The sequence below is a fragment of the Talpa europaea genome, assembly GCF_964194135.1.
Source record: "Talpa europaea genome assembly, chromosome: 12".
Taxonomy (NCBI): domain Eukaryota; kingdom Metazoa; phylum Chordata; class Mammalia; order Eulipotyphla; family Talpidae; genus Talpa; species Talpa europaea.
Window position 1 is genome coordinate 47,849,528 of NC_140079.1, and position 18,905 is coordinate 47,868,432.

At 53.4% G+C, this 18,905-nt stretch overlaps 2 protein-coding genes across 2 annotated transcripts; one reads left to right on the forward strand and one right to left on the reverse strand.

The window, feature by feature from the left end:
- Positions 1–753: 753 nt before the first annotated feature.
- Positions 754–3,106, forward strand: GDF15 (growth differentiation factor 15; the record flags this gene model as incomplete). The annotated part of the gene is made up of 2 exons (XM_084250036.1): positions 754–997; positions 2,469–3,106. 2 exons carry the CDS (start codon positions 754–756, stop codon positions 3,104–3,106), a joined length of 882 nt encoding a protein of 293 aa, XP_084106162.1.
- Positions 3,107–6,585: 3,479 nt separating this feature from the next.
- Positions 6,586–9,135, reverse strand: LRRC25 (leucine rich repeat containing 25; the record flags this gene model as incomplete). Its single annotated transcript, XM_084250037.1, has 2 exons — positions 6,586–6,754; positions 8,366–9,135. 2 exons carry the CDS (start codon positions 9,133–9,135, stop codon positions 6,586–6,588), a joined length of 939 nt encoding a protein of 312 aa, XP_084106163.1.
- Between the last annotated feature and the right edge of the window lie 9,770 nt (positions 9,136–18,905).

Genomic DNA, 18,905 nt, shown 5'->3' on the forward strand with positions numbered 1-18,905 from the left:
AGCCTTTGATCCTAAGTAGAGAAGGCATCCCACCAGGGAAGAAATCCCGCCACCTTTAAAGTCTTGTTACGGGGGGCCTCCCCGGTGGCGCAGCGGTTGAGCGCTGGGTTGCGAAGCTGCCCGCGGCCTCTGCGGTGCCGGTTCGATCCCCGGCTGCTCCCCGGCCACCGGAGGAGGGTCCCACATGGCGCGCAGACGTCTCCTGCCGCCTGCTGCTCCCCTCAACAGTGTACTTCGGTCCTTCTGCCTGCTCTGCTCCCTGCTCTGGCTCTGGTGAATTCTCTCACCCTCCCGTGCTTCTGACTGTACCCAGTGCTTGTATAAACAAAACAAACAAACAAACAAATAAATAAATAAATAAAACATGCCTCTATTAAAAAAAATTAAAAAAAAAATAAAGTCTTGTTACGGATCAAATCATTCTTCCCACTAGCCCTCTGAGCTGGGACAAAGTCTCCATTTCACAGAAGAGACTACTGGGTGCAGATAGGCTCCTGGAGGGGGGGAGTGTCCCCAGCTTCCACAGGAACACCCCCTCCGCAGTGCCTCTCAAAAACGCAGCTGAAGCCCCTACCAGCTGTGGTCCCTGCAGTGTTTACTCTGCACCCACGCAGCCGGGTCCAGGTAGGCGGGGCTGGACAAAGTCCTGGGACTATAAAGGCCTGTCCAGCAGCGCCGGGGTCAGTCCCTGCTCTGAGTGTAACGAACACGCTCATGCCCGGGCAGGACCTGACACCGCCGCACCACTCTCCAATGCTCGCGACGCTGCTGGTGCTCTCCAGGCTCTGGGCTGGACATGCCCTCTCTCTGGCCCAGCAGCCACTCTCCGGCCTCCCAAGCTCTTCTGACTTGCCCTTCAGTCTGAATGTCTCTAGATTTCAGGAGCTGCGGAAGGGCTATGAACACCTGCAGAGCAGACTTCAGGAGAACCTGGACTGGGTAGACTGGAACTCCGAGCTGGTCCCGGCCACTCAAGTCAGGATACTCATCCCAAAGCGTAAGTGAAATCTGGGAGACCCTGGTTCCCCTAGGCTGCTCCCATCATGTACCCAGTGACTTTATCATAGAAGCCCAAGCCTGCCCCTGAGCCTCGGTTTCCCCATCTGTGACCCTAGCAAGAAAGCCCCCCTTCCGTGGTGATGGGGGAACTTGCAGCCAGTTTGTGTCATAGGCACCAGGCCAGGCTAAGCCAGTCTGAGGTGGTACAGACCCTCTCCAGGGGCCAGTGCAGAAGCAGGTTCAGAGATGCCAGCGATTCTCTTGAATGCTCACAGAGCCTAGAGGACCCAGAGACAAGATCTGGCAGAAGGACTAGTCCTCGCTCCGGGATGTAGGGGTCTGTGTTTGGGGGGGCTAACCAGGACAGTAGAGGGGGAAAGGGAGGAAGGAGGCGGGGACATGGCTGTGTGCTGCACAGAGCCTGCCCCGCGGCTGGTTCCGAATCTGATGCAATCGAGCGCTAAGATTCCGCTCCAGTCCCACCAGGCGGTTGTCTTAGGGAGGGGGATGTTTTCGTGTCCACCTTTCAGGCTACAGGGGTAGGCACGGGTGTGTGTGTGGGGGGGTGGTGGTGGTGGTAGTGGTGAAGATCTGGGCTTCACAGGGAACGGGGAGGGGCTGGGGAAGGGTGTCTGACCAGAAGGGAGCCCTCTTAGCCTGTCTAACCCCGATTTTGCTGTGACACTCCCAGCCTGGGGACTGCATTGAGGGCACTCAAGCCCCTGTTCCCCCAACACCTACACCAGCCTGGGGGCTGGGGGCGGGGGGGGGGTGGATAGTCTAAGAACCTAGGAAGCCTGGCCTTCTTCATTTCTCATATGGAAATGGAGACTCTGAGATTTGAAGACAGAGTAACTGGCTGCTGTAGCACCAGCCCGTGGCACTGAGTAGGCTTGCTTTGTTTTTTTTTTTTTTTAAAGATTTATTTATTTATGCATACAAGAACTGGGGTACAGGCCAGAGGTGGGGGAGTGAGAGAATTCACCAGAGACAGAGTGGGGAGCAGAACAGGCAGACAGACTGAAATACACTGCTGAGGGTAGCAGGGGGTGAGACAGGAGAGGTCTGCTGTGCCATGTGGGTCACCTCCCTGGCTGGGGATTGAACCCGTGCTGCAGTAGCTGGGGATTGCTTCATATAGTGCTGATACTTAACCCGTTGCACCACCAGGAAGGCCCTGAGTAGGCTTTCAGTAAGAGGTTTTTGACTGCCAGTGGAGGCAGAGCCAGCATTGAAACCCCATTCTTTCTAAATATCGGATCTACACTCATTCCTGCAAACATTTACTAAGCACCTACTGTGTGCTATGCAGGCTGGGAAAATGTGCGGCCGGCCATGTTGAGATTTAGGGAAGCGTGTGCCTGCTAGGGTGAGCAGCATGTGCAAAGGCCCCGGAGAGGAAATGGGTGCCTCTTCCCCCAGCCCACGGGGTGACTGGCTCTCCTCTCTCTCCCCTCCATCCCCTGCAGTACAACTTGGGCCAGGCAGCGACCTGCATCTGCGCATCCCCAAGGCCGCCTTGTCTGAGGGGTTCCCCAAAGCCTCCCGCCTGCATCGCGCCCTGTTCCGACTGTCCCCGACGGCGCCTAATTCATGGGACGTGACGCGTCCACTGCGGCGTCAGCTCAGCCTTGGCAAGGTGCCCACACTCCGTCTGCGATCTTCTCCGCTAGCCGCCCAGGGGCGGGTGATGGCGTCTTCTGCACAGCCCCAGTTGGAGCTGCAGTGGCTGACAGCCGCCGCCAGGGGGCGCCGCAGCGCGTACGCGCGAACCTCGGACGGCTGCCCGCTCGGGGAGGGGCGCTGCTGCGGCCTGCGGAGCCTGCGCGCGTCACTGAAGGACCTGGGCTGGGCCGAATGGGTGATGGCGCCCCGCGAGGTGGACGTGCGCATCTGCGTCGGCGCCTGCCCCAGCCAGTTCCGCTCAGCCAACATGCACGCGCAGATGCAGGCGCGTCTTCACCGCCTGAACCCCGAGGCCGCGCCCGCGCCCTGCTGCGTGCCCGCCAGCTACGAGCCGGTGGTGCTTATGCACCGGGATAGCGACGGCCGCGTGGCGCTCACGCCCTACGACGACCTCGTCGCCAAGGACTGCCACTGCGCGTGAGGCCCCTCAGCCGTCACCCCTGGGTGTGTGCAGAGAGGTCACCTCATTCTCCTGTGCGTGCAGAATGGGCTCTTAGAGACTGAATACCCGATCCATAACCACTCCTGCCCCAAACTCTGTATTTATAGGTTTGTATTTATTATTAATTTATTGGGGTGGTATGCCTGGGAACTGGAGGACTGAGGAAAAGGCTGGTCTGATGATGCGCATTTACTTAAAACTCTGGGAATAAAAATGAAACTGTTTAACCCAGTCCCTGTGGTGTCCAGGACGGGGCGTGACCTTGGGACGAACCCTCACTTCCTTGGTCAGGGTTCCCTTTGGAAACGTGGAATGGGATGAGTGGAGGGGTCGGGAATGGGTGTTGGCGTTCTTGTGTTGCTCTGCAATGGAATGACCCTCCTGACACCAGTGGGTCTGAAGGGCAGCCTGGGATATCTCTCTCTGAGCGTCTCTAGCTCTGTTTCTTAGACCCTCTGGATCTCGGTCTCCACCTGTCTCATCTCTGTTCTCTTGTTTCTGGCACTGTCTGTGTCACCAACCTGTTGTCTCCCAGCACTGGAGTTACCTTTCCAAACACAGGCAACCCAGAGCTATACATGTCTGCAATCAAGCACACTGTGTATGATGCTGCCCCCAAACTAGAAGAGTTGGGCCTTCCCGGTGGCGCAGCGGTTGAGTGCAGGGCTGCGAAGCTGCCCGCAGCCTCTGCAGCGCGGGTTCGCTTCCCGGCCCCCCCCCCCAGGAGGGTCCCACATGGCGCGCAGACCTCTCCTGCTGTGCCCACTGCTCCCCTCAGCAGTGTATTTCGTTGGTCTGCCTGTTCTGCTCCCCGCTCTGGCTCTGGTGAATCCTCTCACCCTCCCGTGCTTCTGACTGTACCCAGTGCTTGTATAAATAAATAAATTAAAAAAAAAAAAACAACCAAACTAGAAGAGTTGCATCACCCCGCCTGTTTGTGGCACTTCTCTTCTTGTTATTGATGCCTCCCCCTTTCATATAGGGAGAGCAGGGAGAAAATAAGTCGTGTAGAACATTTTTTATGCACACATCACCCAAGTTATATATTCTTCCTTTAATCATCTTGGAATCACTGAGATGAGCCACATCCAGCCCCCTCCCCACACCCACTCGCCTGTCCCCCTTGAAAATTGTCATGGGGGTCTGGAGTAGCTCTTTCCAGTGTCAAGTGAGGTATCCCTTGTGAATGCTGCCACCCAGAGGCAGACCAGAATGGCTGCAGGTGTCCTTGAATGTGTTCAGTGATGCCTGCTCTGTGCCATGCCCTGAGTGAGCACTGAACAGAAGTAACAGGACAGGCAAAACCCACCCAACTAGCGCTCCATTAAATGAGGAAGACAATACAGAGATAAATTATAAGAAAGTGGTCCATTGCCGTAAGAATTGTGCCATGGAGCCACCACAGGCAGTGTATTATGAATTAATGAATGGTAGATGGGGGTAATGAGGAGAGGATGTCTAAACTGAGACCTGGAGAAAGAAAAAACTAGGGGGAGAGTTGGGGGATGGATATTTGAGGCAGAAGAAACAGCAGGTGAAAGACACTGAAGTAGGAATGAGCAAAGCTGAGGTGGGGGGTGGCCCCCAACAAATCTCATGGATGTTGGTAGCAGTGCAGGTCTACTGCAAAAGCGCTGGGAAGGCCTGAAGGGAGTGGACACTGTAGAGGGCTAGTCTGATTTATGCTGAGAGGACAGAGGACTTGGGCAGGAGCTGGAGCAGCATGCAGGGTGCAGATATGGGGGTGCAAGGCAGATGAAGATTCTTGTAGGTCCACTGATCTGTTCCAGATCACTCCCAAGTGTTAGGGACCAAAGGATCTCTTAAACTCAATACTAGGGCCCCCCAAAGTTTGCAGATGCCCCACTGAGTCTCATCCCTCAACATCAGCTGTTGCCTTTGCTGGAAACTGCTGCTTTGTGCCTTTCACTTCTCCAGGCTGGTTCTTGCTGGCCTGATCCCCCTGCCCTCTCCTCAACTACATATGCAGCCTTCAAAACCCACTGCATATTTCCCTCCTACATGAGGCCATTTTCAAACTCCTTCAGTTGTCTCCCTCTGAGAACCCCGGCTCCATCCTTTCCTCCAGCATAGGTTTGACCTCCCAGGATTGGGAAGTGTCTGTGTCCAGCTCTGCCTCCCCTACATTGGGGACTTGGCAGGAGCTGAGCTGGGATCAGCTGATGGAAAACCTAGCTGAAGCATAAGCTTGAACAAACTCTTGAAATACACTGAGCTCTGAGAACTTGGCTCTCAGAATGAAAGGATAACTTGGCTAAAATAGCCTTAGATGCAGCAGACCTCTCCTGTCTCGCCCACTGCTCCCCACAGCCATATATTTCAGTAAATCTGCCTATTCTACTCCCCACTCTGTCTCTGGTGAATCCTCTCAACCCCTGCCCCTCCCCACCCCCCCGCATCTCTAGCCTACACCCCAGTTCTTCTACGCAAAATTTTTTTTAAAGATTTATTTATTTATGCATACAAGAGCTAGGGTACAAGCCAGAGTTGTTGGGGGGAGATGGGGTGAGAGGATTCACCAGAGACAGAGTGGGGAGCAGAACAAGCAGACTGACCGAAGTACACTGCTGAGGGGAGCAGCGGGTGAGACAGGAGAGGTCTGCTGCACCATGTGGTTAGCTCCCTGGTCAGCCGGGGATCAAACTTGTGCTGCAGAGTCTGTGGCTCGCTTCACATTGTGGTGCTTAACCCCTTGCGCCACCAGGGAGGCTCTGCAAAATTTTTTTTTAATTCTTTTAAATAGCCTTAAAGACCAATTCTAATCATCCTATTTAGTAGATGGGGTAACTGAGGCCCAGTTATTGCTGAAGTTAGGACTGTCACCCATGCTTCCTGAGAATGGCATGGGCAAAGGCAGACAATGAAAACTTTAGTAAAGCATGGCAAGCGGGCAAGAGGCTCAGATCAGAAGGGCAGATGGATGGAAGAGGTCATGAGTAGGCAAGGCTGGATCTTGAGGGCTGAGGCTCTGGGAGCAATGGGGAGCCATGTGAGCAGGGAAGAGACACGGATTAATGAATTATAAAGTCTTCCAGGGCTGTCATGGGCTGCCCTAGGGGCTGAGCCTAGATAATAAGGGTCTAGGGGGACCCTGTGAGGAACAGATGGGAGGACAAGAGTGGGGAGCAAATTTGGGTGTCTCAGAGTGCTGGTCTCGGGAGCTCAGGAGTCTCTCCTAGAGCCAGCAGCCCAGCAGCCCCTTGCTTTTATTTACTGAGAGCCATTTGCACACAACCAGGAGGTTGATGACAGGGTCCCCACATCAACCCTCCTATCCTTGTTTTAGGGCCTTTCCTGCTCCCCTTCTCACAGCCAGGGAACTGAGGAGGGGTCTCCCTGGGTCCTCAAAGGTGGCCCTTGATTGCACCATTCCTCAGATGGGGCGATGAGGCCAAGGAAGAGTCGGTCTGCCCCAGACCACCCGGAAGGCGGCAGACTCACTGCCCAGGCATCACGTACTCCTCTTCATCCAGGGAGGACAGGTCCAGCCGAGTCCGGCCCCGTGGGGCCTGAGCCAGAGCTTGCACATTGCAATAGACTGGCTGGGCGTCCTGCTCGCCACCCTCGTAGTTCATGTAGAAGTCACTGTCCTCTGAAGTGTGGGGCCTGTAGGGACAGATAGATGGGATGGGGAGGACTTAGGGGCCCCTCGGGACAGCTTCAAGAGACAGAGACAATTTTAGGCAGTTTAGTTCATGCCTAATATTTACAGAGGAGGGAAGTGAGGCATGAGCCAGCCCAGTCCAACTGTTTCTGAAGAAAGGAAGTAGAGGCCCATGATTTAGGGGAGACTCTGTGGGTTCAGCATTATATTATGCTACGGTCCAAAAGCCTTGAGCCCCATGGTAGGGTTTTTTCCTTTCTTAGAGTTGATATAGTTGCTCATTTTTTTACATTAAAATTTAGACCTCTGTTTGCTCTTTAAAATCAGCAGCTCTGGTCACACCAATCACGTGGACACAAGTGGCTGGAGTCAAACCGAACCTGCCCCTTTAGATGGGAAATGTTTTTGCCACATCCCCGAAGCAACTGACTTTGTAACCTTGGTCTACAAAGGAGATAATTTCTTAGGAATGTCATAACTATGGCAGGCAAGACCCCAAAAGAAGAACTGCCTGCCCCTAGACTATCCTAACCTTCCCCCTCCTCTTATAACAAGGGTCTCTGTGGGTAGTTGCTGTCTATCAGTCATTCACAATTTAGTATGAATAACTGATCACATAGATGGTTGCTTAGGGATGGAAAGGGCTATAATCAGAGTTTATATGCTTCCTCTACTTCTCACTCACTGTGTGAGCATGGAAAGCCATTTCCTTTCCTCCCAGACCCTCCCTTTGTGCAACAGTAAAACAGATGGTATGGGAACAACACAATCAATTTTAAATCATATTTTTTGGAGGAGACTGGCCCTGAGGACTTGGTGACGGTGAGGTTGAGGCAAATGTCAGAATACCAGCTGCCTCTGTGAGCCTAGTGCCTTCAGCTCCCTGCCACAGACCACTTCTGCTTTTGAATCTTATTTGCGTCTTCTTTGCATATTCTCTCATTTCTCGCCAACAGCATTTCCCACTGGCTTCCCCACCTTGTGGATTCTGATTGCCAAACCCAACCATGATGCTGTTCCCCTCCAGCTTGGATCCTCCCAGACTCCTCCAGCCTCATCTCCAAGTCTTGCCTTCTCAAGGCCCTTTCACAGCTTTCTCTGTTCCCTTCTACCTCTCGGCCTTCACCGCACCCCCCACTCTGTCCCCCACTGGTGCCACCTCCTGAAATTCCCTCCAGTCTCTCATCCAATCTGAAAAAGCTGAACCCATCTAGAAGTGTCAAGGCTTCATGAGGAAAGAGGGATACAATGGCCTACTTAGCCTCTCCTGTGTGTCAAGGGGAGATGGAGTAGAGGGCTGTCCCCATTTTACTGGGACAGAAACAGAAATTCCGACTCCCAGGTCATAGGAGATCTGAACCCAGGCTGCTGACCACCACCACGGAGCCACAGCTCTGTCTTGAGAGGGAAGCTGGTCCCATATGCAGGAACTCACTTAATTCTAATCCCAATCCCTCGAGGTGGGGTATATTATCACCGTTTTACAGATGAGGAAACTGAGGCCCATAGAAGTAAAACTACTTGCCCAAGATCACCCAGCTTGCAAAAGGCAGAGATTTGAACCCTAGTCTTCTAGCTCCTGAGTTTTGCAGGCTAGTGTGTTACTCACTCACCTGTGTCCAGCCCATGGTTGGTGCCTGGCAGTTGGCTCACCCTGGAACATATTCTCATAGTCAGGCGAGGAGGGGCTGGGCAGAGTGGCAGCTGGAGGCTTCGGACTAATTGCCCGGTTACTATACCGAGGCTGCCGATTCAAGCCAGGCTTGTGACCATCCTGAGCAGTCCATGATTTGCCCTGGACTGGATTACTAGATGCCCGGCGCCTCCGAAGTCTCCAGACTAACACCGGGCCAGCAATGGCAAGCACAAGGAGCAAGCTTCCACTGGCCGCCAGTGACCCAATGGCCATCCCACTCAGGCCAGAGGGGCAATGGAAAGTGGAGAAATTGTGCCAGGTGTTGCCTATCCTGTCCAGGCACTCCAGGTAGTCAGAGCAGTTGTCTTGCCTGTCCTTGTACCAGGATTTTAGGTCACACCTGCAGTCGGCCTGCAGTTTAAGGTCACAGTATGTGGCCAGCTCACGGTCCACATCTTCCAGTGGGTTGTTTGTCACATTCAGGAACTTCAGCTCATTCAGCTCTTTGAAGAAGGACCACGGGAGTTTTTGAAGGCCATTCCCAGACAGGTCCAGGAGCTTCAAGTTTCTGGCCTGCAGAGACTGGTTCAGGGGCAGGCTCAGTCCTCCGCCACTGAAGTTCAGGCATGTGTCCGGGAACTCTTTGGTCCAGTCAGCCTCTAAGGACACATTGCAGGACAATCCCTGGCTGCCTGGATTCTGTAGCAGCAGCGGCAACAATAACACCCATGCCAGGGCGTCCCCCATTCAAGCACCTAGACAGAGACACCGGAATCCAAGCCTTGAACTCAGCCTGTGGTAACCCTTATCGCCTGGGTTTATTATTGTTTTTTTTAATAGCTCAGAGCAGCTTAGACCCTGGTTAAAATGGTAAAACTCAGCCCCTAGTTAACTAGTTTTTGCCCCAACCTCTGTCTCTCCCTCCAGGAATGGAAGACCAGAAGACCTCCCCACCCCCCCAACCCCCCCTACCCCCCCCAACTCCCACCCCAATCAGCCCCTTCCCCTTGTGGCAAATGAACCCCTTCCAGCTCAGGGGTAATAACAAAGTGAAATCAAGGACTGAGTTGCCCACTGCCATATCCCCCACCCCCATTTCGGGCACCCTCATTGGCCACTGGCTACGATAGGGCCAAATGCAATCGTTGCCCTGAAATGGCCCAGCTCTGCGGCTAGTTGTTTCCTCCTCCTATACCACAGCTGCTGGGAGCTCCCTGGCCCTGCCCTGGGGTGGGGTAGACACTGCAGGAGAGCACCCCCAGCTCTAGCCTGCAGTCCCTGCACAGACCCAAATCCTAGCGCCTCTGTCCTACCTTTCAGGTCTCACCAGCACCCTTTGCCTCGGCAGTGCTGAAAGACTCCAGTGCCCAGGGGCAGCGCCCGGGGCACTTGAATGGAAGCCAGAACCGCCGCTGGGCACACTCCACGGACCACCGGACCACCGTAGTCCCAGGCGGTCTTTGGGCTGTGCAACCTGAGACTCGCTCAGAGGGAAGAGGAACTGGTGTCCGGGTGGAGTGCAGAGGGGAAGAATGAAGATGAGACCCGCCCCCAGGCAAGGCCTCAAGGTCCGGGGTTCTCACGGGAGGGGGAGTGACGGCACAGGGTCCCACTTCCCTCTTGCCGAAACCCAATAAATACACGTCCCCCGTAAACACCCCCAAGTGACAGTTACTTCATCACCTTGCTTCCTGATCTCGTTTCACTTGATTCTCAATGCATTCATCTGTTCACTCAACACACATTGCCCGTGCTGGGCCCCTGCGAGCACTCAGCATTGGCAGGTTGGGGAGGAGCGTCCAGTCTTAGGAGAGGACAGAGCTGGACAATGACATTCCTCCAATCCCATGGAGCCAGGGCAGGGCGAGAGGGAGGGACAGGGGAAGGCTTCCTGGCAGCAGCGGCACTGGAATTGGGGTTTCTGTACCTGAGTAGGAGTTTGCCGAAGATTCCTAAAACCTGCCTTTGACTCTACCACACACTGGAAGATGGCATTCATGCACAGGGACACTGCCAGACTGGAGAGTGCTGTGGGGGGGACATTAAGTCTGGGGCTTGGAGGATGAGTCACAATCGTAGGCAGAAATGAAGGCATTGCACATTCTAGGCAGAAGGCGGGGTGGGGGGGAGCTGGCTGGGGTAGTCTGGGTAGGAGGGTGGTCAGGCTGGAGTGGAGGGAGGAGGAGATGGTGGCTGGGGGAAGTCACCTCTGACTCTAGGCTGAGTGAGGCTTTATTCTCAGGGCCATGGAGAGCCCAGGCAGGTGTGTGTGCGGGGGAAATCCCTCTGGAGTGTGTGCAAAAAAAAACCTCTGGAGTGGATCCCTTGGATCCAGAGGGAGAGGGGTTTCTGAGTCAGACCCGAGGGGGAATAATAAAGTGAAATCAAGGACTGAGTGAAGGAAGGGGTGGCTGGGTAAGGGGGTCAGTTGTGCTGGGGAACCGGCATCAGGGAGACCAGGCTGAAATCCATTCCCATCCCTGACTTACTGGGTCGCCTTAAGCACTCTGTGGCTCAGTTTCTGTGAAATGGATAAAATTCTTCTCCTGGGCCCTGGGAGATTGGAGTCTGCTCCCCCCTCCTTAGTCTCTAGCCCTCTCCACTGCCAAACTTGGAGGAATGGTTCAGAGAAGCTTCAAATTGTTCTTAACTTACCTCAACATACTTCTAATAAGAAACTACAAGTCATGACAACTCTGAGAAACTGTTTTGACCATTCAGTCTGGAAAAATTCAAAAGTGTGATGACACCTGGTACACCAGGTGTGGGGAAAAAAGCAAACCCCTTCCTAATCCCTCCACACACACACAGGCCATGGGTGTGTGAAGACATGTGCCCACTGACCCAGCAACCCCACTCCTAAGATTCCCCCACATATTTGCATGTTTGCAAAATGGCAGGTGTGAAGTGATAATAGATGAACATGACGTGGTCTGTCTACACAGAGGAGTATCACTCAGCCATGACAAGGAGTGAAGCCCTGACACACCACAACATGGATGAGCCTGAAAACATGATGCCGAGTGAGAGACACAAAAGGCCACACAGTGTGTGATCCTTATATGAACAATCCAGAACAAGCAGATCCAGACAGAAGTCAGATGAGTGGTTGTCAGAGATTAAGGGACAAGATATAGAGTGACTATTCAAGGGGCGGTGGTCTTCTTTTGGGTTCATGGAATGTTCCGGAACTAGATAGAGGGTTTAGCTACACAACATATATATATATATATATATATATATATATACTCACACTGAAAACTGAATTAGACCTCTCCTGTCTCGCCCACTGCTCCCCTCAACAGCGTATTTCAGTCAGTCTGCCTGTTCTGTTCCCCACTCTGTCTCTGGTGCATCCTCTCAGCAACCCCCCCACCCCGCACCTCTGGCCTGCACCCTAGTTCTTGTATGCATAAATAAATAAATCTTTAAAAAAATAAAAACTGCTGAATTGTTCACTTTAAAATGGTAAATTGTGTGCTAAGTTTATTTTGCACAGTAAAAAAGAAAGAAGGCAAAGGATGACATGACTACAAGATGATTGGTTGCAGCACTGTCTGTTATTCAGTGGGGAGAAACTGGAAAGAACCGAAGGGATTGGTTAGTTCAATAACAGCTCATCCATCCTGGGAGTTCCCAAAGAGTCAAAGAAATGAAATTATAAATCTCTAAGAACCAATAAGGTAAGACCCATTCATTTCTCCACAAAGTTTTAGCAAATTCCTACTGTGTTGGGCCTCCGTGGTGTCACAGAGGTTAAAGTCTCAGCACTATCAAGCTAGTCACAGCCATTGCAGCAAGAGTTCCATCCCCTGCCAGGGAGGTGACCCAATGGCACTGTAGACCTCTCCCGTCTCACATGCTGCTCCCCTCAGCAGTGTATTTCAGTAGATCTACCTGTTATGTTCCCTACTCTGTCTCTGGTGAATCCTCTCACCACCCCCCTCCCCCTGCACCTCTGGCCTACACCCCAGTTCTTATATGCATATATAAATAAAAAATAAATCTTTTTAAAAAATTCCTATTGTGTGGGCAAAATAGACAAAATCCCTGCCCTGTGGGGTTCTTGTAGCAGCCGAGGAGGTAAGCTACATGCAAGATCCATCAAGAAATACATATATTCCGGGGCTTCCCTGGTGGCACAAGGGGTTAAGATGCTGCACTATGAAGCTATCCATAGCAGCACGGGAAGCTGGGAAGTGACCCACATGGCACAGCAGACCTCTCCTGTCTCGCCCGCTGCTCCCCTCAGCAGTGTATCTCAGTCAGTCTGCCTGTTCTGCTCCCCACTCTGTCTCTGGTGAATCCTCTCACCCCACACACCTCTGGCCTGTACCCCAGCTCTTGTACGCATAAATAAATCTTAAAAAAAAAAGAAATATGTATATTTGGTGTTGAGGACTAACACAGAAAAAGATAAAGGTGGGAAGCAAGTAGGGAGGGCAGCAATGTTTTAAAAGGACTTTGAAAGGAGCCCTTATTTAGCAAGATAAGGTTTATTGAGCAAGGGGATGGGCCTCCAGGTAATGGACCTCTCCTGCAGAGGCCCTGAAGTAGGAACAGCCTTGAGTGAAAATGTTAAGTGGAAAAAAGCAAGAAAATTTCCTTTGGGTAAAACACAAAAACAAATAGCCATGGTTACCTCTTGGTGGCAGGCAGATGGGAGAATCTCACCATGTACTTTGTTATATTTTGTATTTCAAGATCTCATCAGATAGAATGGATGTAAATCACAGTTTAGTTAAAACACAAAAATCAGCCGTGAACACGTAAGACAGTGAGCTTTCAAGATGCAGAGAGGGAAGGAGGGGGTGCCAGCCCGCCTGGGCCTGGGCCTGGGCCTGGGTACAGGTGAGGTCCCAGGCCCGAGGCCATGGGAGTGGCCAAGGCCTCTTAGAAAAGGAGGAAATGAGGAAAGAGGAAGCGGCAGGCACAGGCGCCCCACCCCGGGGTGAAGTGGGGTGGGGGAAGGCGGGCAAAGGCCAGTTGGGGGCCTGGGATAGGGGTTTTGGAGATGAATCTGAGGAGGCATGGAACCTAGGATCTGGAGCATTGGGATGAGCCTGGAGTTCTGGAGATCTAGGTCCTGGAGTCCCAGGGTCTCAGGAGGGTCTCACACATGCTCATGGCCACACAGTGCCAGGTACATGCTCACGGCCACATCTGTCTCCCTGCCCTCACACCCTCCCTCTTGGTGGTTTTCACTGTCCTTTTACAGAAGAAGCAGCACAGAGAGATCAAGGGCATGATCTGGGGTCGGAGTCATGAATTGACTGGTTGAGTGTCCCATGGTGGGACCAGGATAGCTATACGGTGGTCTCATGATGCCCCCCAATTGCATTCAGAAAGTAAAACTTTGTTTACTCTTTAGAAATAACTACTTGAGGTCAGATGGCGAGTGACAATATATTTTAAGAAACCTCTAAACATCTTTGGAGGGGATAGTGTGAAAATAAAGTGTGACAGAGGCAGAGCAGCGTCAGCAAGCACAGCCTAGCTGTCACACCCACATTTCTTTGCTGAGGGGCCCTGACCACTGGGCCCTCCTGGGAGCAGCATGGACCACAGACCAAAGGAGAACTGCTGATGAAGGGCTCCGCTCCCTCCTCCCCTGGCCCCACCTTTGGGAGGGCCCTCTGAACCCAGCCAGAGCTGGCCATGGGGCTGCTCTTTGGCACCTCTGGCTCCCTGGAATGACCTCGCAAATAATAACACTCTTGAACTCCATTCTTAGGGGTTGTTTCTTGGGACCCTAAATGAAGATAAGTAGAGTGATATAAAGGAATAGTACACAGCTTCTCAATTTTAAAAACATTTAAAAATAATCCCAGTCATGAGTTGTCTTGCAGCAGGGACAAGTTCTGAGAAATGCGTCATCAGGCAGCTTCCTTTTGTGAACACTGCAGAACCATGACAGACCCAGATGGCAGGGCCTCCCTGGTAGCCTAGGGGTTAAGTCACAGCATTATTACCACTATGGCCTGAGTTCCATCCCCTGCCAGGGAGCTAACCCACCTTCACCCCACTTCTTCTATGCAAAAAAAAAAAAAAAAAAAAATCACCACCACCCAGATGGCACAGCCACTGTACCCCAAGCTGGATGGCAGAGCCAATCAGGACCACTGACACTTGTGTGATCCCTGTTGACTGGGATGTCCTGAAATGATACATAATAGCAGCAGCCAGGCACCACCTCCTTCATTAATATGATGTGAAATAATCTGCAACTTGAGATCTGAACTGTGGCTATGGCCATTTTACAGACAAGGAATACTGAGGTATGGTGTGTTTGAGCTGCTAGTTCTCCCAAAGGAGAAACACAGAAAAAAAATCATCCAGAACTCCTACACCAAACACACACACACAAAAAAAAACCCAAAAAACTTTGTTCCCATTTTGAACTATTACACATCTTTTTTCCTCTTCCCTACCCCCCTTTTTTTTCTGAGAGGCCTACGTTGACTACTTCTTTTCAAACTGTGAATCTTTCCATTCTCTGCAAATCTGCATGCTGTTAAACCTTTTCTCCACAGCACTATTATTTTCCAACCTACTTTCAATTTTCCAGTTCATGGTTGAACACATCTCCCCAGCTGCAATGGCTGCAAAGCCTTGTTGAGATCTGAACTGTCACTACAGCCATTTTACAGATGAGGAATACTGATGTATGGTGTGTTTGAGTTGCTAGCTGTCCCAAGGCTTTACAGCCACTGAACATCCAGCTCTAAGCTGATGTGGTTAAATATTAGACTACACTGTGCTCTGGGACAACACTCATTGCCCACAACCACCCGGAGGGTCTACAGAGCCATTCCAGCCCCCCACCTTGCAAATCTCCAGGCAGCTCACTGAGGCCCTGTTTGGACTTAACATCATGCTAGTGATTGTTCTGCGGGTTTGCGCTAAGGAGGTTATTTAGCTTGGTTTTATTTATTTTGTATTTGTAAGGTTTCCTTCGTTCCACAAATATTTATGAGGGCCTACTGGGTGCAGCAAAACGCCTGCGGCGGTGGGGGGGGGGGGAACCAACACTGCAGTTGGGGCGATGTGTTTGACCATAAACTGGAAAATTGAAAGAACATTGGAAATAATAGTGCTGTGGAGAAAAGGTTAAACAGCATGCAGATTTGCAGAGAATGGAAAAGTTCACCGTTTGAAAACAGGTAGTCAAGGTAGGCCTCTCTAGAAAAAAAAGGGGGGGTAGGAAAGAGGAAAAAAGACGTGTAGTAGTTCAAAATGGGAACAAAGTTGTTGGGGTTTTTGTGTTTTTTTTGTGGTGTAGGAGTTCTGAGCGATTTTTTTCTGTTTCTCCTTTTTGTCCTGAAATAATACATGAATATGTAAATATAATTTAGAAGCCAACTTGGGGACACAGGCAAGGTCAAGAAAAGCCAATTAGATTCCAAGCCAAAAATTTGTGGTCTTAAGAGCTTCTCCAAAGGTTTGTCAGGGAGATGCTGGGACAACACCCGCCCCCCCCCCCCCCCCCCCGCCCCATACCCTAGGTCCTGCTGGCATCTGCTGCCATCGTGTGCTCACACTCAGGATTGCAGGCCCTGTTGGCCTTAGTGCTGACAGAAAAAATAGGTCCCCTTCCCTACTTCTGACCTCCACATTCCACCCGGGCCACACCTTTGGAGTAGGAGGGTTATGACCATTTATGTAGACCTCATGCCTAGACCCTTGAGGGCACAGAGGCACAGAGAGGACCTCAGTAACTTGCATACGTTCAGCAACACATTTATTGAGCACCCATTTGTGTCAAGTCCTGTTCCAAGCGCTAGACCACTGAACAACATATTTGAATTACCAGCCCTGTGGAGCTCATGGATTATTGGAGACATGGACAATAAACATGTGAGAAGGTGTTCAAGGAGATGCAACAGTGCATTGTCATCCAGGAGTTGGTTGGAGGCCTTTCTAAGAGGAGCTGACGGTACCGGAGGGGCACCCCAGAAAAGGACAGCAGCCCCTGCAAAGGGCCTGAGATGGGGATGAAACCACAGCGTTGAGGGCACAGTGTGACCAGCTCCGGGTGCAGCAAACACCTCCTCTCCAGCATTGTGATTAGGCAGATGGCCTCCCACAAGGGGGAGGAAAGATCCCTCCCGCTGCACTGGCCCAGAAGGACAGCAGAATTTTAGGATGCTATGGCAAGACTGGAGCAATGAGAAGAGGAGTGTTACCAGCATGCTCCAAAGTGGAACCAAGGGCCTCCCCACTCTGCTGTGTGTCCTGGAGCAAGTTACTTACCAACTCTGAGCTCCAGTTCCATCTACAGCAATTTCTCTGCAGCTGCTGCGGACTCCCCCTTCCCCATACCTCTCTTCCCAGCCCCCAGACTGAGATTTCCACAAAATGCCTCCAATTTCCCAGAGTGAGGATCTCAACCCAAGAGCAGGCGCATGAGGGAAACTCCAGCTGACAGGGTACTGCCTCCGGGACGCCCATGTGACTCCCACGGTGCCACTTCACGCCTCAGTTTCCCCATCTGTAACAGAAGAAATACTGCCTCTCTCCAAAGGTCTGGGCACACCAGTTCCAGAAGGGTTTGACTCTGGACTTTTGTGCAGGACCCAGGGGTGGGGACTGATTTGTGGATGTGGCAGGGGCAGGGCCAGGGCCCAAGAGCGATGGAAGCAGGGTGGCGTGCTGGGCCTGAGCGCTGTGGATGGGGAGTACCGGTTCTGGAGGAGAGAACTGTAGGCGCCCCTGGGCTGAGGTGCACTTGGTTTCCCCTTCAAGGCTGCACAAGAGGGACCTGGCAAAGCCTCAGTTAAAACCCCTACCTGGAACCTAGAACCCCGCATTAAGCCTCCAGGTGATGGGTCTTGGGGTATAATCCCCAGTTAGGAAACCAGAAACTCCTAGAGGTTGAACCACCTTCCACCAGGCCGGCACCCAAGGCTGTGGCCGCCCCACCTCCCGCCACTTCTAGGCTGCAGCGGGCCTCACCCCTCCCACTCCCAGCTCCACACATGCTGCGGCTTCTCCCCTCCCGGTGTTGTTTGGATCTTCGTTTTTTGTGTCGCTCTTAGAAAATTACCCATAATTACAGCTTCTGAGAGGAAAAGACCCTGCTCCCCGCGGCGGCCTGTCTCCTGCCCCGGCTGGGGAGGGGCTTCAGGGCCGCCAGCCCGGGGCCTTCCCCTCCCAGGTGAGGCGGGAAGGAGGCTGTTTCCACCTTCTGGGGGCGCGGGGAGAGGGACCATCAGGGCGAAAACGCGAGCTGTCTTCCCAGCGACATAAGCCAAATACTCGCGGTCCCCTCAACAGTCCAGGCAGGGAGGGCCGTGCGGGCCAGGAGAGTCGCTCTAGTGGTGTAACAGGGTGGTCCCCAGGAAAGGGGGAGGTTCCCTGCCCCACCCAAGGGGTTTGGGCTGCTCCTCTCCCTGTCCTATAACAGTGGGACATGGAGGGCGCCTGATGCTGGTGCCCTGACGTCGCATTTCATCTCAACAGGGGAAAGTCCACCCACGGAAAGTCCACCCACGGCCGCGGCAGAACCGTCAGCTGCGAGACAGCCGGGTAGTGAGGAGCAGGGGGGCTGGGGACCGAGGGGCGAGGGCCGGGGAGGAGGCAGGAAGAAGGGGGAGGAGGAGGGAGAGGTCGGGGAGGACGCAGAGCGGGGAGGACGGAGAGGAGGAGGACAGGGAGGAGGAGGACGAGGACTCAGCGTGGACTCAGCTTCCCCAAGGGAGAGGAGGGGGGATGGGGAGGAGGACGGGGAGGAGAGGAGGGGGGGGGGGACGGCAGAGGGGAAGCGGGGGAGGCGAGGGAGGGGTGGGAGGGCGGAAGGGGGCTGTGGGAAGAGGAACTTCGGGGCCCGCGGGAGGAAGGCGCCTTTTTAGGGCCGGCCCCGGGCGGAGAGCGGCGTTCCGGGCGGGCGGGCGGGCGGGCGCGGCAGATGCGTCTGAGGGTGGAAGCGCCGAGTGGGAGCGAGGCGAGGCAGGTCCGTCTTCCAGGCATTCCTCTTGCTTCTTTTCAGAACCTACTTTGGGTTCCCGCAGGCACCGCCCCGACCACCGGGCCTGGGGTTTGGTGGTTCCGGAGGTCGCGAGAGGCAGACCCGGGCGGGGGACGTCCTCGCGCGGCCACACGGGGGCGGCCCGGAGCCGGGAAAGGGGTCCCTTGTCTGGGCTCCACCCTCCTGCCTCACCTCCTTCCCCGCAGGTCCCCGTGTGTCCAGAGCTATCCCCAAGTTTGCCGCGGCCCAGGTCCCCTGCCTACCTGGGCGTCTTCCCAGAGCGACCTCCTTGCCACCCTGACCTGCCCAGCAGTCCCAGAGGGGCTTCTCTAAATCCCGACGCAGACGCCACCCTCCAGGCACACCTCACCCAGGGCTCGTCAACGTACCCCAGCCCACACCCTTTCTCTCTCGGCCATCGGTGCCGTCTTCTCCTCCCGCCCCAGCCACATTGCCCTCCTGCCGCCCACACCTTGATGGTGTGCGCACTTAAGGGCCCTTGGGTTTTGTTTTGTTTTGTTTTGTTTTTAAGATTTATTTATGCACACAA